This window comes from Podarcis liolepis, assembly GCF_965112155.1.
Source record: "Podarcis liolepis genome assembly, chromosome: 1".
Taxonomy (NCBI): Eukaryota; Metazoa; Chordata; class Lepidosauria; order Squamata; family Lacertidae; genus Podarcis; species Podarcis liolepis.
Genome location: NC_139554.1, coordinates 23,239,863 through 23,260,272, shown reverse-complemented (window position 1 = coordinate 23,260,272; position 20,410 = coordinate 23,239,863). Strand labels below are relative to the sequence as shown.

The following is a 20,410-nucleotide window of genomic DNA, read 5'->3' as shown; positions in this document are numbered from 1 at the left end:
ATACACTAAAGGGATGGAGAACTTGCGGCTCTCATTGATTGCTGGACTCCAACTCCCATCAGCCCCAGTCAGGATGGCCAATGGGACTGGTGCCCATTGGACTAGTAGAATAGAAGTCAGAAAGACCAAGAATAGGTGGATCTAGTACCAAGAAAAGGCAGAGCCAACTAATTTTACTTTTGTCCCCATCCACCTTCCTGATGAGTTCTATAAGGGCAACACTGTTTGGAAGGAAGAAGGCAGGCAGATGTGGTCTAGCTAAGGGGAGGTTAAGCTTGGTGGGGCAGTGTTCTATTCGCCCTGATGGATCAACTGTAACTGGCCAATGACCAGGGATGATAAAAGTTGTAGTCCAGCTACTTCTGGAGGGCAACCCCTGCATTAAAAGCTTCCTCAACAGAAACACAGAAAGCAGCCTTACACAGTCAAAGTACATCTAGCTTAGTTTTGTCAATACAATACAATACAATACAATACAATACAATACAATACAATACAATACAATACAATACAATACACTACACAATAGTATTGTCTATCTCCCTACCTGCAGATACTGGGGATTGAACCTGGGAGCTTCTGCTTACAAAGCAGATGCTTTTCCACTGAGCTACAGCCTTATGTCCATTTAAACCTTACAATATCCATTTACAGCCCTATGGTAGCTAAATCTATTTAAAGCTGAAATATAGTAATCCCACCCAGTTACTTACATTTTTTTCTTTCCATAAATTTACTTATAGGATCCATAATATCTTCATCATTTTTACTTTTGTCAGATGGTGGCACCACAGCCTCCCCATCTTCCATATCATCTTCATCAGTGTTAAACCACATCTCTTCCTCATCCTCCAAGGTCCTTGCATCTCTCCTGTATCTATGGTTTCTTAAGATGGAACGCATGCTATGAAAAAAGATTTTTTTAAAAAAATTACTTTTCATATATTGCTAAAGCAAGAGCTTAAAAAATGAGCCTTGTGCCAAAACCTTTACATTTCTCTCACACAACTACGTGATACAATGCCTAAAGAAATGTTTTTAGAAACTAATATACTAGGACAATCACTATGCAAGCTGTGGATGTGCTTTAGCATTAAGCTAAGCCACATGCACATCAAGAAACCACTATTTCATTTAGGTGTGTTCCTGACACTGTTTCCATGCCTTTTTATCTTCTCATCTCTTTAAGAATAGGGCACTTCTGACCGCCAGCTACGTATTGTAGGTGTAAGTTGTAAAACATTTTGAAGTTTGAAAATCACCAGGGAGACACTCATCTAAGATGCACTGAGATGAATGAGACAACTTACAAAAAAAATTGTGCACCTTATTTAATTGCAAAAATACATTGAATCATAGTGTTGGGAGGGACCAACATGCACCAACATGAAAAATCTACATGTACCTTTATGATGAAAATCTATCAAAATGGAATGTTTTAAAAAGAGTTGGCTGCCAAAGGTTTTTATCCAAACACCAAAAGGAATGAATGCAAATGTTAGTGTGTGTCCCCATGTGTGTATGTGAGTATATAAACCGAACAACAAGAATCAATGCACACACTCTTTTATTGGGGTTTCCCTCTCCAAAGAAGTTGTATTTTGAGATAATACAATTTGCCTGAAATAGTGATTTCTTCATAGGGATAAAGTAGACAGAGTTTGTGCTTTCAACTGATGAGCTGTATCCAGACAGCTTCTGTTTGCGGAATGGATAAAGATGAAACAGAGGCTCTTGTTGGAGGAAAGCAGAGATGGTGGTGAATTTTTGCAGATTCCCCCTTCAGCCCCCAGCACCATCTCCCAGGCTATTCTGAAGGGGACATGAGGGGTTGCAGGAGGAAGGGGGGGGGAAAGCAAAATCACTTCCCACCCTTGTTCCAATGGCAGAGTCTTGTGGACAGAACTCTGCCCACAAGTAGTTTGAATCCAACCTGATGGGTTTCTTACCTTGAAGGTACACAAATGGTGAGACTTAACTGCTTGATCTGGGCAATGAGACACTCTCACAAATGATTTGCAAACTTTGGATATGCATACAAAGTACACCTGCAATATGAAGCTGGCAGCCGGCAGAACAATATTTTAGCCTACCTGGTACTGCATCACAGAATAAGGTCCAGGGCTTTATGTCTTTTTCTGGCATTGGGAAATAAGCATGTGTGTTATAGTCATCCACCAGAGATTATCTGGGTCAATTGTATGGAGATGTATATTTCTCTGTATATCCTGATGTGGCTTAATTAAAGAATCCTTCCAACACAGTACAGTGGCTTATAGCTTCACTTAATGATCTTCACTTAAAAATATGTCAGTCAACTGACACTAAAAGCAGCCATCTGAGAAACAGAACCAAAGTGTGCTGTTCATTTTTCCCTAGTTTGTCCTCAATAGGAAAATGTTTTATGAAAGAGCCAATAACAATTTGTGTACACTAACCTGTCAAGTTTGGGATTATCTTGTCTTTCCCTTTGTTGTTCATAACGCAATTTCAAACCTTTGAATGTCTGCACATAATCTACATCTTCTAGTGCTTTCCAGTAATTCTCAATTACATGAGCTGTTAAGGATTTTATGTCTTCCTAGAAAATAAAGTTATTTTTTCCAATTAAAGATGTTAAAAAGTAGAAGCATAGAAAATCCACAAAAAATTCTTTTAAAATGCTTAAGGGAATTATTCTAAGTTTGTTCCCTAGTCATTTTTTCATCCAAACAACTACTAAGCAGCATGAGGTAAACATGGCCGTCATTACAGAAAATGCAGCAAATGGAAGTATGCAGCAAATCAAAATATAAAATTTTAGGAAGAACCATGTTTTTAATCAGTCCCTGACACATTGTTGGTGCTTAGAAAGTGTCTTCTATGATTAAAGAATAGTAAACAGATGGAAAGTTATGATGTCCAACAAAATGTTTGAACGGTTTTGAAATCTTTTTAAAATCCTGACTCAGGAGCTGGTTCTGACAATATGCCAACAGTGAAATTTCGGAAAACCATTCTCATTTTTCTTCCAGGAACTGAAAATTACAAGTGACAATTTTACAGTTCATGAAAGAGGTGCTGTGATCAAAAGATGGCCACTAATGTATTGTTACAATAAACTCTAGCTGAAGTCTAACTCCTTCACTCTTTGAGCAGGATGCCTAGCCAGATATCTATTAGCCAGAACATGCAAATTTTAATTTTGCTCAGATTATCTATGCTGAAGACTGCTACGTTTTTAACATTACAAAATAAATCTGCAAACACTTTTAAACTTGCAATTCTAAAAAATGTTTGCACCACATTCCAGGCCAAAAACTTCATCTTCAACATCCTGGTGCTTCAGTAGCGATGACCCACTGTGAGCCACCATTACTCCATCTATCGCTGGGTAGTTAAGAGATGGGTTTTCCTTTGTGTTCAGTCAAGTAACTGCATCAGTACTGCACCTTAGGCACTCATTATTTTCTTGGAGTGCATTACAATCTAATTTGTTTGAAGAGTTCTGTTTTGGGGCCCTGAATCTTCTGAACCAGGTGGATTTTCATCCTTTCAACTTCTATATAGGTATCAAAAGTAATGGCTCAAAATGTCCCAACTCACAGTAATTGCCCTCATTGGTACATTCTTACTCCTACTTATAAACAAGGCTGACCACAAATGCTTTCCCCTAAGAAGCAGCGCCATCTCTCATGCTTCTGTCACTATCAATATGATGTGACTATTGGGTGAGTATGTACCTACCCAAGCCTTAAGATAAGCAAACTAAGTGTGGCGGGTGGCTATAAGAGAGTGAAAGAGGGCTTTCTTGTTGGTGGCCCTCTTTCTGTTAGTGAATGCACTCCAGATGCCTGCCTGGTGACTTACATGAATGACTTTTTTGATCAAAGACTGTTTTCCCTTCTCAGGCCTTTTAACACCAATTTAATATTTAAAAAAAAAATCTTCCAAAGATTATTTTTTAACATCAGTAGTTGTTAAAAACAGTTGATGGTAGTTTGTTTTTAGCTTTTGCAAAATTGTTGTAGCACTCCAGAATATTAATGTGATTAGATTGTCATTAGAATTAGGTTTTACTGTGTTGGTCTGGTTTTTTTTGTTGAATTTGACAGTCACCATTTGCACTTAGGTTTTAAACTGAAGTACTGCACATCACCTAGAGTGCTAACGAGGTGATCAATATAAAAAATAAATATTTCTGCCTTGAAAGGCCTCCTATTCCAACATTCCGCAAACTTTCTTTTTCTCTCTCCAAGAAGATACTTGGAGTTACCTTATTTTATCTGAAACTCCCTCCTGTAGAACATACTCAGAGTTAATAATGTTTTTGACACCAGCACCTGCAGTGTTAACATCCACCCTTCTCTAGAAAGTGGTACTCACCACTCTGATAAATTCAAACATCTCTATAATAGCAGAATTCATCAAATTATAGCGAGATCCATTGCTGAGAAATGCTTTGACCACTGGTTCAAACAAAAAACTTTTCATTATATAGCGGTTGTAGAATTCATCCTTCAACCCAATTATCTTTCTTTTAAAACGCAGGGCACCTAATGAAGAAAAATCATTATTTAAAAGCAATTTTCACATTTGGTTTTCAATAACAACATCCTCAGTACCCAAAGTTTAAGAGAACGGCCCACAGCTTAAGTAATTCACAACACTTTTACACAGTAGTACGTGATGATGAAAAGGAAACAAGGACACTGAAGATCAGTCAGATGAGAATATACTGACAAAGGACTGCCACAGTATCATATAAAACTCTTTATGAAAAAGAGAAAAGTCACTATGTTACAGATAACACCATAAAACAGAGGTAGCCAGTCCTCTAGTTTGCTTATTATGGTAAGCCAAACTATGGCTTACCAGGACTGCACGAATGGGCTCCTGCAGAGGAGCTCACATCTACTCTGCTCTTCAGTCTTTAGCACAGCATAGTGCAGCAGTTAAGCCAAGGTTTGGAAAAGTATGTTGTCTTGAAACCAGGATCATGGTTACGGTCTCTCTTCCTCAACCATAAACTGTGACCTTAGGATAAACCTTGATTACAGGTAGTGGTTAAGGAGAAGAGACCTTAATCACAATCCTGGGTTTGAACACGCTAAGTTTGGTTTAGCTGCTGTGCTAGGACAGGAGAGTGGCAAAGCAGCTGTGAGCTCCTCTCCAAAAGCTAGCACACTTGTATAGTCTGTTAACTTGGCTAACCATGATGTGTGAACAAGGCCAATGTTCCACTTGTTTTGGACTATCACCACTGACCATTGGCCGTGTTGACAGGAGCTGCAATCCAAAACAAATGGAAGCACCACAATGGCTGATCCTCCAGACAAAAAGTTCAGATGGTTTGGGTTGGTTGAGACATGCGGCAGCTCCACACAAATGACAATTTTGTCAGATGAATTTCAATTACTGCAACCTGATGACGTGACCAAGCTGCTTGAAGGGTTGTTCCCTCAACCCTGGTTGATGCAATGGGGGAGACAGTTTATCCCCTCCTTAAGAAGTTGTTGCTGGATCCAGAAATGTGTGACAACTATTGCCTGGTTGCCAATACCCCTTTCTGGCAATACGCTTTAGTAGGTAGTGGCAGGGCAGCTTCCTGATACTTAATTATATGCATATCTTCACCTGGTCAGGCCTTCAGATCTTTTTTATGTTGTTTCCACAACTGATTTACTTAACAGTCTATTAGTATGCTTTGTATCGATACTCCATGGATCTGATTAATTAGTTTCTGGGATTTTAAGTATGGCTCTTATTAGCTGTCTGTGATTATGTGTTTTACATGACTGTTTGTAAATCCCCATGATTTTTATGAAAATACTTACATAGTGCCAAGAAGGCATGCATTGAAGACATCAGAACTAGCACTCTTCGAAGGATATCCTTATTTATAATGTAGTTCTTTATATGGTATGTATGATGTTCCACACAGAAAGTTAGTAACTCTAATATCAAGGCCAATAGCTGGGCTGTCTGAAAGTCATCTAAAACAAAACAGACAACATAAAAAATCACATAAAAATAAACAATTATTTTATTTTATTTTTGATACATAAAACAACTCACAATTTATTTTCTGCAACATAAACAAAAACAGAAATAAGATTGGGCTTATTTAATTTTCTGTTCCACTTGTTTGGCATATAAAGCAAAACATACTAATTGATTCCAGCACCATAGACAAATCACTACATAGTAGACATTATTCCACCTCCTTGATATCTTTTAGTTTTTTATTAGTGTAAAAGCTGCAGGTTCAATTTTGATGCATTTTATGAGATGTTCAAGAACAATCCATCCCATTTGCACACACGGAGGACAGCAAGACACACACAGTCTAAGTGCCTTCTATCCAGGCATGCAGTGATCTACTTCCTGCTCTTAAACTCAAACCACATTTGCTGGGAGCACATGAAGCTGCTGGATGACTGCAAAGGATGGGGCTATGCACAAAGGTATAGGGATGATTCTTAGTGACTGGGCCAAGACTAAGCTCAGATCTCTATTACAATCATACCTCGGGTTGAATGTGCTTCAGGTTGAGCGCTTTCGGGTTGCACTCCGCGGCAACCCGGAAGTAATGGAATGCATTACTTCCGGGTTTCACCGCTCGCGCAGATGCAGATGCTCAAAATGACGCCACGTGCATGTGTGGAAGCGGCAAAACACGGCCCACGCACGATCGCGTCTTGGGAACCCGTTCGCATCCCAAGGTACCACTGTACATGAATTTTCACTATTATGGGAAGCTCTGAAGTGCTACACCTGGAAGACCTGCTTGATGAAAATAAAAACTGTCCTTCCCCCCAGCTGTAAGTGATCTGGATTTTATAAGGATGAAACAGGGCAATGTGCCTCGCCACTCCTTCTGAAACAGCAGCCCTCCGTCCACACATACCCTGTCATTTTGCTGGTTACGAAATTTATTTAGATTATTTGCATAATTCAGTTTATTATTTGTATAATGCTTTTAAAGAAAAACACTCTTGCCAAAGCATTTTAATAGGGAAAATGATGCCTCAACAAAAGATTTCTTGCCTCACCTTTGCTAGGCTTTTCCTCTGTAGTATTGGCCAGTAGTGGTGCAGTGAGGACATGCATACAATGTTTGTAAAAGAACCCCAAGAATTCAGTTTTTTCTGTTTTCTGCAGAAAAAATAAATAAATTTATACCTAATGCACATAATACAAAGCGCCTTAATAACTTGGGGGGCATATATTATGACTGCACATAAATACTTGCTTACATTGGCAGTAGCTAGCATATTTTCTGGATCCACCAACGTACGCAATAGACCCATCAGTTGGACTGCTCCTCCAAGTTCAGGATCTGTATCACAAATCATGTGTTCTATGATGAGGTTAATGAGTAAAATATCCTGGTTTAAAAAATAAAATTAAATAATGAACTGGTTAGTAACAACTAAGATGCAAAATAAGACACACCAGGAGGCAATTCTAGACAAAAGCCTGGATCTAAGCAGGAACTGTGGGTGGGTGTTTTCATAATAGCAGCCACTCATATGCTGTTTCTGGAAGTGAGGAAAATTTCAAAAAACATGGGATCGTCTGCAACCCCACAGGATAGATACACATCCTTGGGCCTACCTGAAGCAGCTATGCAGATGCTAGCCAAGTACTCTAACATATAAATGTACTTTCCAAATTCCAATAGATGCATCACTACCATGTGAGGAGTAGGGAACTGACAGACTGCTGCCTACTCATGAAGAAGCAAGTGAGGCTGTGCTGCATCAAGTTTCTCTGCATTTTCTCCAAGAATCCAACCCAGAAAAAGGCAGAGATATTCTACATCATCCTGTAGCTGAGCACAAAATAGGAGGATGTTCTTAATAGGAGCATCACTGGCCTGGCATGAAGTCTCCTCGCCTTCTCCCATTCAAAGAATAGAGAGGACAAGGTTCCCAGCAACAGCTGCAATAATTTCTCTCCAGCACTTGCTCTGTGAGGGAGGCAAGAGGGACATGCACATGGAGAAAATCAAACCACTCAGTGCCACTAAAGATGGTCCACAGTCGCTGAACAACTGCAGAACCAAAATCATGTTCAGAAGCTCTATTAAACATACAGAAAACCAAGTAAGTGGGGAGAGACTGATTCCCCCCCCTTCATATTTTGGTCTCTTTTTAAAAGGTAAAGTATTAGCTACAATATTTATTGCAAGTTTTAACACAGAAAAGGGTCTGGGTCTAGAGAGGCACTATGGAGCTTTACTGCCACCTGTCCTCCCAGGTACAGTCCCACAGTGGCCCTTAAAAACTGGTGTGCAAAAGGTCACGGGACCTTCTGGATCAGCAAGGGATGAGTTGGGGAAGCTGCAACAGGAGGGGGAAACTGGTGGAATTCTGGGGACCACCTTGTGTGAGCAAATGGAAGTTTCCACCCACACAAAACACCTTTACATCTAAGCCAACAGAGTAGGACCTACGGCTAAAAGTTGACTTATATAAAAATGATTGCTTTCATGTAACTATATATTTGGTCCTAAACCTTTGCCCTGGTTGTATAGTATGCAACATCGTTGAACGTTATGGGGAGATCCTTGACCGTACACTATGCTACAGCCATTTATGATGGTATGGCATAATCACTAGCTACTAAATGCTCTTTACTACATGCTATAAGAAAATTGCATCCTATTTATAGAAACACTCAATTGCTACTGCTGTTTTAAAAATATGTTCTGGGGTCTAACATACTATATATCAATCTCTCAATTCAGCTGATATCACTTTAGAGATTTTATTGAATGGTTTTTTTTTTAAAAAAGCAAAACAATTCAGCATAAAAACTTGTATTAAACGTATTCAAAAAATTAATATATTAATGGAAAAACAAAACTATATCATCCAAAGAAATACTGTTATCAAAAATAATCATGTATATGACTTGTGCATAGTTATATTCACAGATTTGTAGCTGCTTCATGGTATCATTTTCAGGGTGTTTTTTTCTCCACACAAGTTTTACTTAGAGACGCACTTAAGAGTGATTTCTCTACAGTGGTTTCTGTATCCAAATAAAGGCTATCAGTGGAAAGTGTGAATCAGTCCTCAGACATTGGCCCAGTAGGGACAAAACTCTGGTTTACTTTTCCCCACTCTCAGTTCTCTGAAGTGAATCTCCCTTCCCTTGCTGGCTTTAACCATATTTTAAAACAGCCTCTGTATATCATCATTTGCATGGTCACCACAGAAAACAAGAAATTATATATAGGTATGTGGACTGTGGCAGCTAGAGGAGAAACTCTGTTCCTCCTCCTATTTCTAAACAGTGCATGCAGTAGAGCACCAAACACAGAAACAGAGGAGGCTCCTCTCTTCTTCCAGCAGCCCTCTGAACTTGTATGAAGAATGAGGTTTTACTACTTTTTAGTTATTTATAAAAATATTAATATATCACTATGTCATAGAATATATACCAGAGAAGTTTACAACAATAAAACATAAAAACCATACAATAAAACCATTAAAATGTTAAAAACATATCAATTAACCCTTGTGGAAGGATGTACAGCAGTACCTCGGCGGTCAAACATAATCTGCTCCAGAAAACCGTTCGACTTCCAAAATGTTTGACAACCAAAGCACAAAGGGTGGTTGGCAAAGTCAATGGAGAAAAAAGGAAAAAATGCAGCGGAAATCGTTTGACTTCCGAGGCATGTTTGAAAATAGAAGCAATTACTTCCAGGTTTTCAGTGTTCAGGTTCCGAAGGGTTCGGCTTCTGAGACACTCGAAAACCAAGGTACCACTGTATTATTGATTGCCTGTACAGGCCTGGCAGAATAGTTTTCAGCAGTCGTTTAAAAGTTGGCACAGAAAGTGCCTGTCAAATCTCTAATGGCAGAGTATTCAAAGGACTAGTCTGAAGACACTAAGGACTCAGTTTCTCATCATTGTTAAATGTGCCTCACCAACTTGGGGAACAACCAACGACATGCCTGCAGATGATCTCAGCAATTGGGCTGGGATATAAGGAGTTCAAGAGATTCCTGAGGTACACCGGAACTAACTTGTTCAGGACTTTGTAAATTAGTACAAGAACTTTGAACCTTGGCAGCCAGTGCAGTAGTTTTAACAATGCTGTCACATGTTCTCCACAAGAAGCTCCCAGAAGCAGTCTAGCTGCAGCATGATGTACCATCTGGAGCTTCCAAACCAAAGAAAGGTAGGGCAGAGGAGGAACCAGGGTGCGCAGTTCCTCCTCTGCCAGATTCTCTTGGGTGGGGGGGCAGAAATGTTTACAAGACAATTTAATACCTGTATCAATGCTAACCATGGTTAATGGCAACTAGCATTTCCAAATAAACCTGGGGTTATAAGACAGGATTTGGAAATAAAAGTTTAGAGGAAATTTGCTTAGTATCATTATTACCGTATTTACCACAAAAAACTGGGAAAACTTACTGACTCGAGTATAAGCCGGTTCACCACACCACAAACCTTGTGGTGGCGGCAGTCGTGGAGGAAGAACAAGCAGCCCAAAAGGGCTGCTTTCGGGGTGCTTGTTCCTCCGCCACAAACAGTGGCAAAGGCGGAAGAGGAAGCAGCAGCCCAAAAGGACCCTCACTCGAATATATGCCGAGGGGGGCTTTTTCAGCATAAAAAATGTGCTGAAAAAGTCGGCTTATACTGGAGTATATATGGTAATTAGTGCCAATGCAGAGGTAACTCTGAACCATGGTAAAAGCTGACATGGCAAGCAAGAGGGATATTTGGGCTCAAGAGGCAAAAGGAAGAGACTACAAACTTCCAAGACTGGCTCCTAATGTGCAAACTGTGGTTTGCAGAAGCCAGTAACATATCTGTGAGAAAACTGCCTGAGTTTATACAATTACACATCAGTAAAAGAATACTGAAGCATCTATCCAAGCTTCAGTTGTTGAAATACTTCATTGTCATGCTTTACTAATGGAAATGTAATTTTGAAAACGGTAAGAGCCACCTACTTACATCATCATTCTGTTGAGCTTCCTGCATGACAAATTCTCGTACCATAGACGGGTTATATTCAACCAAATATGAGAATATATCAGTAGCTGCACTTCGCACTTGTGCATCATCCATACCCTGCAGTCAAAAAACAAATTATGTAACTATAGTAGAAAGGTAGTCTAAAACTTATTTTCATTGTTTTAATTAGCTCACTTTTGAGACAAAATGCCTTACTAAAGAAGTCTATTTTATAATATTCTTTGCCCCCAAGGAAGGTTGAAACCAAAACCTCTTGCACGTTTTGTGTATCTGATTAAACCGCCCAGTACGGTTTTTGATGCTTTGCCTATGCTTTGGTGCTGCCCTCTTCCATTCCCCTACCTGGAGTATGACAGGACAGGATATATATAAAACTATATGGTTTTTATAGATAATGTAGTATCCCAAAATGGTACAAAAAAGTTGCAAACATTTAATTGCCAGACTATGGGCAGAATTCAGCTAATGAGTCCCATCAGTGGAAGCCCATACAAAGATTTGCGCTTGTGCAGTGGACCCCCCTGCCCCCCAGCCAAAAAACACACAAAAAACCCACAGCTCAGATGAGTCAGTAGAACCACCACCACAACACGCAGAAGGGGGGATTGCTTCTTCTGGCAATGCAAAATGCTTGCCCTGATGGAATGATTGACACAGTGCTACATGTACTTCTTATTCAAAAAATGCCCCAATGAAAAGAACATACAAGTTTAGAAGTAAACTTTTCAAACTTACTAGGATGACTTCTAGTGCTGGAAGAATGCCCATATTAGACAATGTTTTGAAAAAAGCATCTCTGTTTTGAGGTTGTAATGTTTGAGAAAATGCACAAAACTCTTTAAGAAAGTTTACCTGAAACACAAAAAACAATACTTTATTCACCAAGAAACAGAATGCAGCAATTGCCTCACTAAGCTCATTTCAAAGCACTTACCAATTCTTGTCTTTTCTCCTCATCTGTAGCTTCATCTGTAAGTTGTGCAAACAGGTCTGTCAAAAACTTTTCATCTTCCTATAATATATCAATGTTATGTTTAGAAATACAAATTGACACTAAAGGTCTATAATATATTCTCCAACCAAACACACCAGTTACAAATCAGATCATTTGAAGGGACAAAGCTATGCCTCACTGGTATACGTTGTCTTTAACAATAATATAAAGCAAAACTTGATTTAAGGGCAAACTCCCACTGACTTCAGATGCAATTCACCTAATTACTTGTGCAAAATGTAAAAAAGAATTGTCTTGATGGTGGAAATCAAATATTCACATTGTCTACAGAAAATGACAGAATATTTCCCATCTAATACCACATTTTTCCTAGCCTTTGCAAGTGAGCTTACACAGCCTGGGTCAAGTCAAAGCCCCCCCAAAATGACTCCATACATTTAATCATTTCATATTTACACAAGCCTGCTAACAAATTGTACACCACTTGCACATAAACTTATGTAATAGGAAGTTGTATCACACTTCTTCTCCTCGCATCTTTGTTAATATGTTGTGTTTCTAACTGGACAGGTACAACTTAAGAGCCAATGCACAAAGGGCAAGGTAGGCACAGTAGACATAAGTAGAATATTGCTCTTCTGATAAACACACATTCTAAGCAGTTTCAGGTACATGTGAATAAGCCATTATTGCACCAATCTCTTGTAAGAAATGAATGTGTATGACAATATTAAAAAATTCCTCTCCATCTCCCAAGTAATCAGATTATAAAGCCTTTGTAGGTATTAGTTAGCCCATCCACATCACCTGGACACTAAAAGTCATACTTCATGGAACAAGTGTGCTTTTTTTTACATAGAAATAGTTGCTAAATATTAATAAACTGTTTACTATTAGATTCTAATGGATTATTGAATATTGCTTTATTTGATATAGGTTGTTTATTTTAAAGTTATTGTGACTTTTTATATTGGATCAGATTGTTACTATTAATGTTTGATGTTTTATTGTGTTTTTGTATGTGTTGGAGGCCGCCCAGCATGGCTGGGGCAGCCCAGCCAGATGAGCAGGGTACAAATTAAATATAAAAATAACAACAACAGCAGCAGCAGCAGCAGTAGCAACAACAACAACAAAAAAAGTAGGTGAAATAGCCGTAAGACCTAACAATCAAGCACGGCCAGCTATCCTGTCCACTAGGACAAAACTTTAAAAGTGACAAGGTTCAACTATAGTAGTTTGTTAAGTGTACATCTCACCACTGATAAATGTTAACAATCACCCACTGCACTCTATGTAAATACACATTATATGTGTTTGAAACAAAGTCTAGGTTTCAAGCTCTGTATTAACCGACACAACAATTGTACCATATGTGATTCCCAGTTTATCCTCATGATTTTTAACTATTTATTTTTGGTTAACAAAGGGTAGTGTTAAATTAATGAACATAAGTTGATTTCAACAGGTCTACCAAGTAAAACTTAGTTGAATACCACCCATAGCTCTTGGATTTAACATTCGATGATCAATTAATGAAAAGGTGTTTACAACATTCACTTTTACAAAGCAAAGAACATCCCCTCTCCCCTGCCACGAACAGATAGCAATTTATGTTGTGATTATGCCCTGCGATCTAGGGGTATAGGGCAGTTAGTTAGTTAGTTAGTTAGTTAAATAAATAAGGCTTCATATACCTCTAGCCCATTCCCAAGGCTAGATGTATATCAATATTTTAAAAATGTACCTATGAAAAGCATACTTAAAATTTATTACTACTCAGAAGCTTAGCTCTGATCATCAAAAGCCAGCTCCCAAATAGTACAGGATTAGGAGTGTTTCATGTGCACCAGGTGGTTATGATAAAAAATATGATTATCAGTTAATTGGGTTGGATTCAGAGTTTCCCTTCTGTGTAGGCTCCCATGACTGAGATTGAATGGAGAGTCTCCATTTAAGAAAGTGGGAGGCAATTCCCTTTCCACGCCCATGTCGCTACCCATGCTCTTCTGCAGTGTCCTCAACCCTCTGGAACAGTTTTCAGGGAGGCTGAAGGTTGAAAAAGCAACCAGCAACAATCACGTCTTCCACTACCTAAAGCAAGAGCATCCTACAAACAGTGCTCTCTTCTACTCTTCTTTTTCTGTTCGCCAAAGTTAAAACATTTCTTCCAAACCTCTCTACTTCTGTAGAACAGCTATACTTAGCATCTTAATGTTTTCACAATAAAAGCTGCCTTCTATATTTACCTTTGCATACTTCCGCTTGAAATGAGCACACAAAATTTGTACTATTTCAAATGCAGTCTTACTGACTCCCGAGTTGTACAATGCATAAGCATTAATGTTCCTGTTAATATAGTCAAAATTGTCCAAATCTGGCCCCTTTGCACCACAGTATCACATACTGATATTTAAAGTTGTATTAGCAACTCTTTAAAAAGTTCAGTTTGTTATGCACTATAGCCGTAGCATTTTAACTCTTCTTTCTCATGCATAAAACTTTACATCAGGCCTTAAACTGCATTTTATTACCTGAAATATTTCTCCTATTCTTTGGAATATTTGCTAATTTCAGTAAATATGATTAGCTCATTAACTCCAACTTTACCCAAGCTAATAATAAAAAAGCAACAGAACCACAGAATCACTGAGTTTTTCACACAAGAGCAAAATTACCATATGGTAGTGCCTTGTAATCCAGTATTAAAAGACTCTAATGTTCATGGGTTACAGCTTTTAACTCTTAAATATTCACATGTGGCATCCATTCATTTTACCCATTAGGTGTACTCTCCCCGTCCCCCAATTACAGTGCCATTTGCAAACCCAAAAACCTCAAAACCTAAAGTATTCAAAGCATACACAATGCTTCCCCCCCCCAACCCCAACCCTCACAATAGATCAGAAATTGTCTAACTTGGCACTGACCAACAAAGAAGTACAGTATGATGTAATTTCTGATGTGTAATTTGGGCTTTCCTGGCATACCAAGAACACCTGACTTCGCTACATACTACAGCAGTTTCGGCGCTATGAAACTGTATCTATTAAAAGTTACAATTCATTTTAAAACAGAAATTGTTTCCCTTCAGCTTCTTGGGCCTCTGCAGTTCTCAACATCCCCTGAAACCATATAATTAACAAACACCAAGGCTCTGCAAAAAACAAAAAAAGTTTGGATTTGTTTTGGTTTGTGGGCATGCAATGTTTTGTTTCATTCCTACTTTTTAGGGTTCCTTTATTTCGTAAACAAAGATTTACTTTACTGTATTACCCATTGGGAAAAATCACAATGCGTTTGTATCTTAACATATTCAAACAGAACTGAATCAAATTTGCAGGAATGGGAGCCCCTTCAAAGAGGATGGATTCTGTCACTTTCCAGACAACTAGGTCATAGCAGGTTTGTGCTAGTTTCTGTTTCCTTCCACTGGCCTTTTAGTGCTAAGTATTTGCATGATATTCACAGGGAATGCAGAGGTGCAATTTGATAAGTTACCGGCAAAATTTTACATCACTATGTTCAAGAGTTTAGAAGTTACCCAAAATTCTTTTAAAACCCAGTATTTGAGTTTTTAATTAAACCAATTAACAGGAGCCAAACTGTAAGACCCAGCATCCCAGACTGCATCTTCCAGGTACAGGAATTGCCCCAGGTTTGCCATCAGGCTCCAAACAAGGAAATCTAGATAGAAACAACATTCAATCTGCACAACATCCAAGATTAAAGAAAACAATTCCTGACTTACCTGTAACATACCAACTATTTCTACTTTATTAAAAAAGATGAATGAATGAAGAGTTGATAACATGTTTTCCTCAAACACCGAAGGAGTAGGTAGAACCATATCTTGAATATACTGTACTCTGTATGTCTGATGTATTTTTTGTTTCAATTCTGGATCAGATATTGGAATAACTTCTTTAAATTTTGCAGTTTTTGTCAGAAATTCCCTGTGTTTCCGTGACTGTGATAAAGAAGGATCATATTCTAGGCATCCAATTACATCCATTATACATTCTTCAGAAAACATTACTTCAAAAAGTGCAGTTCTATTCAAAAGGAAGATTCCCTTAATAATTTCATACAAATGGTGTAGTCCTTCAATGTTTTCCAAGTCCTCACACACATGAAAAATTTCTAAGAGCTTTTTAATGTAGCCCTCATTTTCCAGTGCTAGAGCAAGTTTTTCTCGCCGCAATGGAGAAGGCAGCGAAGACGCCACAAGTTCTGCAATTTCCTCTAGTCGACTTAATTCACAAGATGGCAACTCTAGACCTGGGGATGACATATCATCAAAGCGTTCCTCTTCAGATTCATCCACCAGATCCTGAGTAATGTCCACTGAAGGGTCTTTCCCTTGAACCTATTAAAGTGAGAGAAAACCAAAGGGGACCTCTTCAGCTTTCACAGCCAGATGCCTACAGCTATATACAGAGATGCAGACAATCCAAGCACTATTACCATAAATTTATCTTAAACAATATTGCAGAGAAAAGGGAACTGTACCCAATCCAGTGGAAATGGGTAAAACCAAATATTAAACCTTGAATATCAGGTATTGAAAAAAATATACAAGAACTAACCGGGTGGGTGAAAGTTCTAGTTACAGAAAAGTCCGCACCATGGCAGCCAAGCATCACAATGCAAGCAGCACCAGGTTTGTCTTCAGATATCGTTATCTTACGACTAAAAACCGAAGTGAGCTTTTTTGCTTCACAATACCAAGTTCAGCCTCTAACCAACACTATAGAATGAGCCTGAATATTTTAGAAGACTGCTCCTACCTAGCTAACGCTTGCCTACTAATATTTGGTTTTTCTATTTGAATGTATTAGCACCAACTTTTATAAACCACCCAAGAATCTCTCTTGATGAAGGGCAGCACATTAAAATAAAATGCAAACAGTACCACCCTGGGCAACTGCCACCTAGTTATCCACACTCTGGTCAGGGCTACTGTTACAAATTAAACTGGGCCATCTTGCCAATCCTGCGCTCCATACTTATGTACAAATATTTTTGCTACTCCAAATTAACTGTATGGGTAGAATTCAACTCAAGCTCCTTTGGGAGGAAGGGTAGGACAGAAATTTAACAAATAAAAACAATGAAATGCTCTTGGGCTTGCAAAAGGACTTTTGATCAGCAGATGTCTCTACTAAAGGAAATGATAGTTTTCAGTTTTCCCCTTTTCCCACACAGGCTTTCAGAGCACCTTCCATGCTGTTTTGGAGGGTCCCCAAAACAAATCTCTGGAGATTACTTTTGGGGGCTGCAGAGGGAAAGGGGAACAGGCAAAAATCTCCTCTTCTATTAATGGTATTATCCACTTGATGAAAAACCCATCTGTTAAGTGCAAAGGCACCAATTTAATTCTACTTTTGCTATTGCTATCTTACTACCTTCCTAATGGCAAGGTTTACGATAATTTATGATTTCCCAGTGTTCTACAACAGTGGAATATTTTCGTTTTCATATCTGCTGACAATCAGGAGTTGTAGGTATTTGGCCCTCTTGTTTAGTTAGCCCATTTGTTAGTTTGAATGGAAGTCTGAATATGCACTAAACACATTTCAGGTTTTAAATAATCTGGATGCTTCTGAAGGAAATCGTGATGGAAATATTCACTTAATATTGCAAATGGAACAAATATTTAAATATTTGAGAGGGAAAACTTACCTGACATATTTTTTCCCATATTTCATCACATCCAGCTTTTTCTTGAAAGCTAAGTGCCAGATCATAGTTCTCTGCTTCAGACCACACAATCAGTGTGTCCTTTAAAAGTTAAGAGTTATGTTTAGTTAAGCTATATTTAACATTACAGAACATTTTCTAAAGATGAATTATTTGATCCAATAATGTCTGAGATAAAAAAGCAAAGTGTTTCACTTGCGTATTACTCTTAATACAACAAAAAACACAAACTAAAAATTCCCATATTGGATTGTCAGTGGATACCAAGCCAGTGCAAAGAAAGTCACATGCACGGCACGCTGGCAGTGTTTTTAGCATATGAGATACAGTTGCCACTGAGCAAACTAGGGCTGCTGGATCTAAAACATCATGTATATTTTGGCAAGTAGATAGATTTTATAGGGCAACACTGTGTTATGTCATGCTTTGCATAAAATTATGGTTGTCACATCTGCTACATTCTCATTTTGATTAAAAGCCAGCTTTCATAAAGAATTATTTCTTATTCACTTTTTTATCACCAATAACCACACTCCCATCTGTATTGTATTTTAGACTCTCTTCATAAAACAATTAATCCATCTGATAATTTTAGCAGCCTTTATGCAACCTTTTTACAATTTCCCAAAGGTTTTGAACTGCATGCACACAACATTTCAAATATACACAACATCAACTTTGGTAATGGCATTATTTGTTGTTTAATTTTCCACTCTTTTCCTATTATCTCAATTTGCTTTTTCCCCTACAGAATTACACTAAAAGGCTTCTGCAGAAATTTGTTTACTCATTCATATGCTCTTTCCTGTTTTTTAATCAGTCACCAACCCATAAGATCACAGAGACTAATTAATGACTGCTATGTTGTTAACGAACTTTTCACAAGGCCCTTTGCTGCACGCTTTTTGAAAATCCACAAAATCTTTTTATTTACAGTCCTCCCCTACATTGTCTACTAGTTGAGACTGTAATTGTAATCCTACTAGCCTGGCAACAAGCCCCACTGATTTCTATGGGACTTACTTCTGAGTATACATTATTCTGACTGCAGCCTTACTTGGGTAATCTGACTGAGAAGCATACAGTTCCTTGGATGCTACTTAAAAGACGGTGTTACATTGCTGATCTACTAGTAATTTGGTATGGATGGTCCTGCAATTTTACATAGTAGTTCCTTAAGAACCCATTGGTGAATCCCAATTTATCCAAGCAATTGGTTACTATTTGGTTTGTCAATCAGTCCAAAAATCTCCTGACACCTTTTTGGGTGCAGCTTTTTTATTGTGTTAGCTGATCTGTTAAGTTTAATGTGAAGTTCACTAGACTTCACTGTATTCATTACACTCAAGAGTACCTAACTCACAAGACTATTGTACAGAGGAATGATATAAGGAGTTCTGGAAAACTGCCATACATCAAAAGGTTCTATGGTAACTGAACTGTTAGATTAAGCTGGAGACACAAACAATTACCATGTTACTGTTACATTGTTGCCAGTAAAGCATCAACAGATACACTTCTGGGTCATAGCAGCAGTTCATAGCCCAAGCCACGACAGCCTGAAAGCACCTTGAAATTGGCAGACCCAACTGTCATATTTCCACCAAACATTTCCTACGCTGGGAAAGATAGCTGACTAAATTGTTACCTGTTGCTTCTGGTAAGCAGTATTAGGATTGATTTTGGACTCCAGAAGAAGAGAACCTAAAAAGAAGGGGGAAAGTGTTTTATTTCCTCCCCTAGAAATAAAGTAGCATTTATATGATCTATACAAAGCAAACTGACAATAATCGTTCACCAGGTATACACAACTATTCCTGTGAAGAAATGGTTACTGATTCTGCACACAGTTCTCTAAAGCAACCTTCGCCATCCTGGTGTCCTGCAGACCTTTTGAACCACAACTCCTATCAGTGCATACATCCAAAAAAATGAGAAGGACACCAGTTGGTGAAGGCCGTTCTAATGATTATCAAGCACTGAAATCCTGTAATATATAATTTTAATTAAAAGCAGTTAGTTAGTGTTATATTGATTTTTCTAAGACTCGACTGTGCAAAGCAAACTTTCCTAGGTTAATATCAAAACACACTTCCTCTCCCTCAAAGAAGGTTTCAAGGTATTAAAACATTCTGGAAAGAAAACAAACATAAACCATACAAATCATGTCTTCTGTAAAACCTTCCTAAAAGGTCCTGCATATATTACACTCCACTTTTGTACTGGACTCTAGGGCTGGTAAGTATTTCAATTTTCTATAGGCTGAACAATTTCAAATTTCTAGGTGCCATTATCAAGCTTCCAGAATTTTTGTGATGAAATACAGATCCCCCCCCCCAGCCCAGCTGAAGACACCAATTTAGACTTGTTCTGGTCTAGTTAGAGGTATACAATGCGAACACAGAAATCCAAAAATCAAAATCAGCTCGCATGCAATGTAAAGCCAATCCATGGCTTAGTAAAAGCACTTTGCATCTGCACTTATGTGAGCTAAGTCATAGTTTGGGTTAGTGTATCATCAGAACACAGGCTCAGGATTTCTCTCACTCCAGAGAAACCAGAAGCTGTAACCAAGTTTTGGTTTACATGTCAAACCATGGCTTTGCTCATAGCAGTGCAGCAGCAGCATCAGGATCAGAGGAAGAGAAAAGCAGTTGTGATTTATTCATCAGAAACCTGCATGTTCATGCATTGCAAAAAGCCATAGTTTGGCTTTTTATTATATATGAACCACACCAATAGCAGTAGGAGAAACAAACTGTTGCA

The 20,410-nt window shown here is 38.4% G+C and overlaps 1 protein-coding gene across 1 annotated transcript in view; it reads right to left on the bottom strand.

Moving 5' to 3' along the window:
* Window positions 1-20,410, bottom strand: part of PPP4R3A (protein phosphatase 4 regulatory subunit 3A) — a 30,948-nt gene that overhangs the window by 3,813 nt on the left and 6,725 nt on the right. Inside the window, exons 2-13 of the mRNA XM_083501827.1 lie at window positions 19,293-19,348; window positions 17,627-17,725; window positions 15,693-16,310; window positions 11,921-11,998; window positions 11,722-11,838; window positions 10,966-11,082; window positions 7,239-7,370; window positions 7,035-7,137; window positions 5,817-5,975; window positions 4,366-4,535; window positions 2,439-2,581; window positions 714-904 (exon numbers count right to left, since the gene is read on the bottom strand). Coding sequence (XP_083357953.1) covers window positions 714-904; window positions 2,439-2,581; window positions 4,366-4,535; window positions 5,817-5,975; window positions 7,035-7,137; window positions 7,239-7,370; window positions 10,966-11,082; window positions 11,722-11,838; window positions 11,921-11,998; window positions 15,693-16,310; window positions 17,627-17,725; window positions 19,293-19,348 — 1,983 coding nt within the window. The remainder of the gene's footprint in view (window positions 1-713; window positions 905-2,438; window positions 2,582-4,365; window positions 4,536-5,816; window positions 5,976-7,034; window positions 7,138-7,238; window positions 7,371-10,965; window positions 11,083-11,721; window positions 11,839-11,920; window positions 11,999-15,692; window positions 16,311-17,626; window positions 17,726-19,292; window positions 19,349-20,410) is intronic.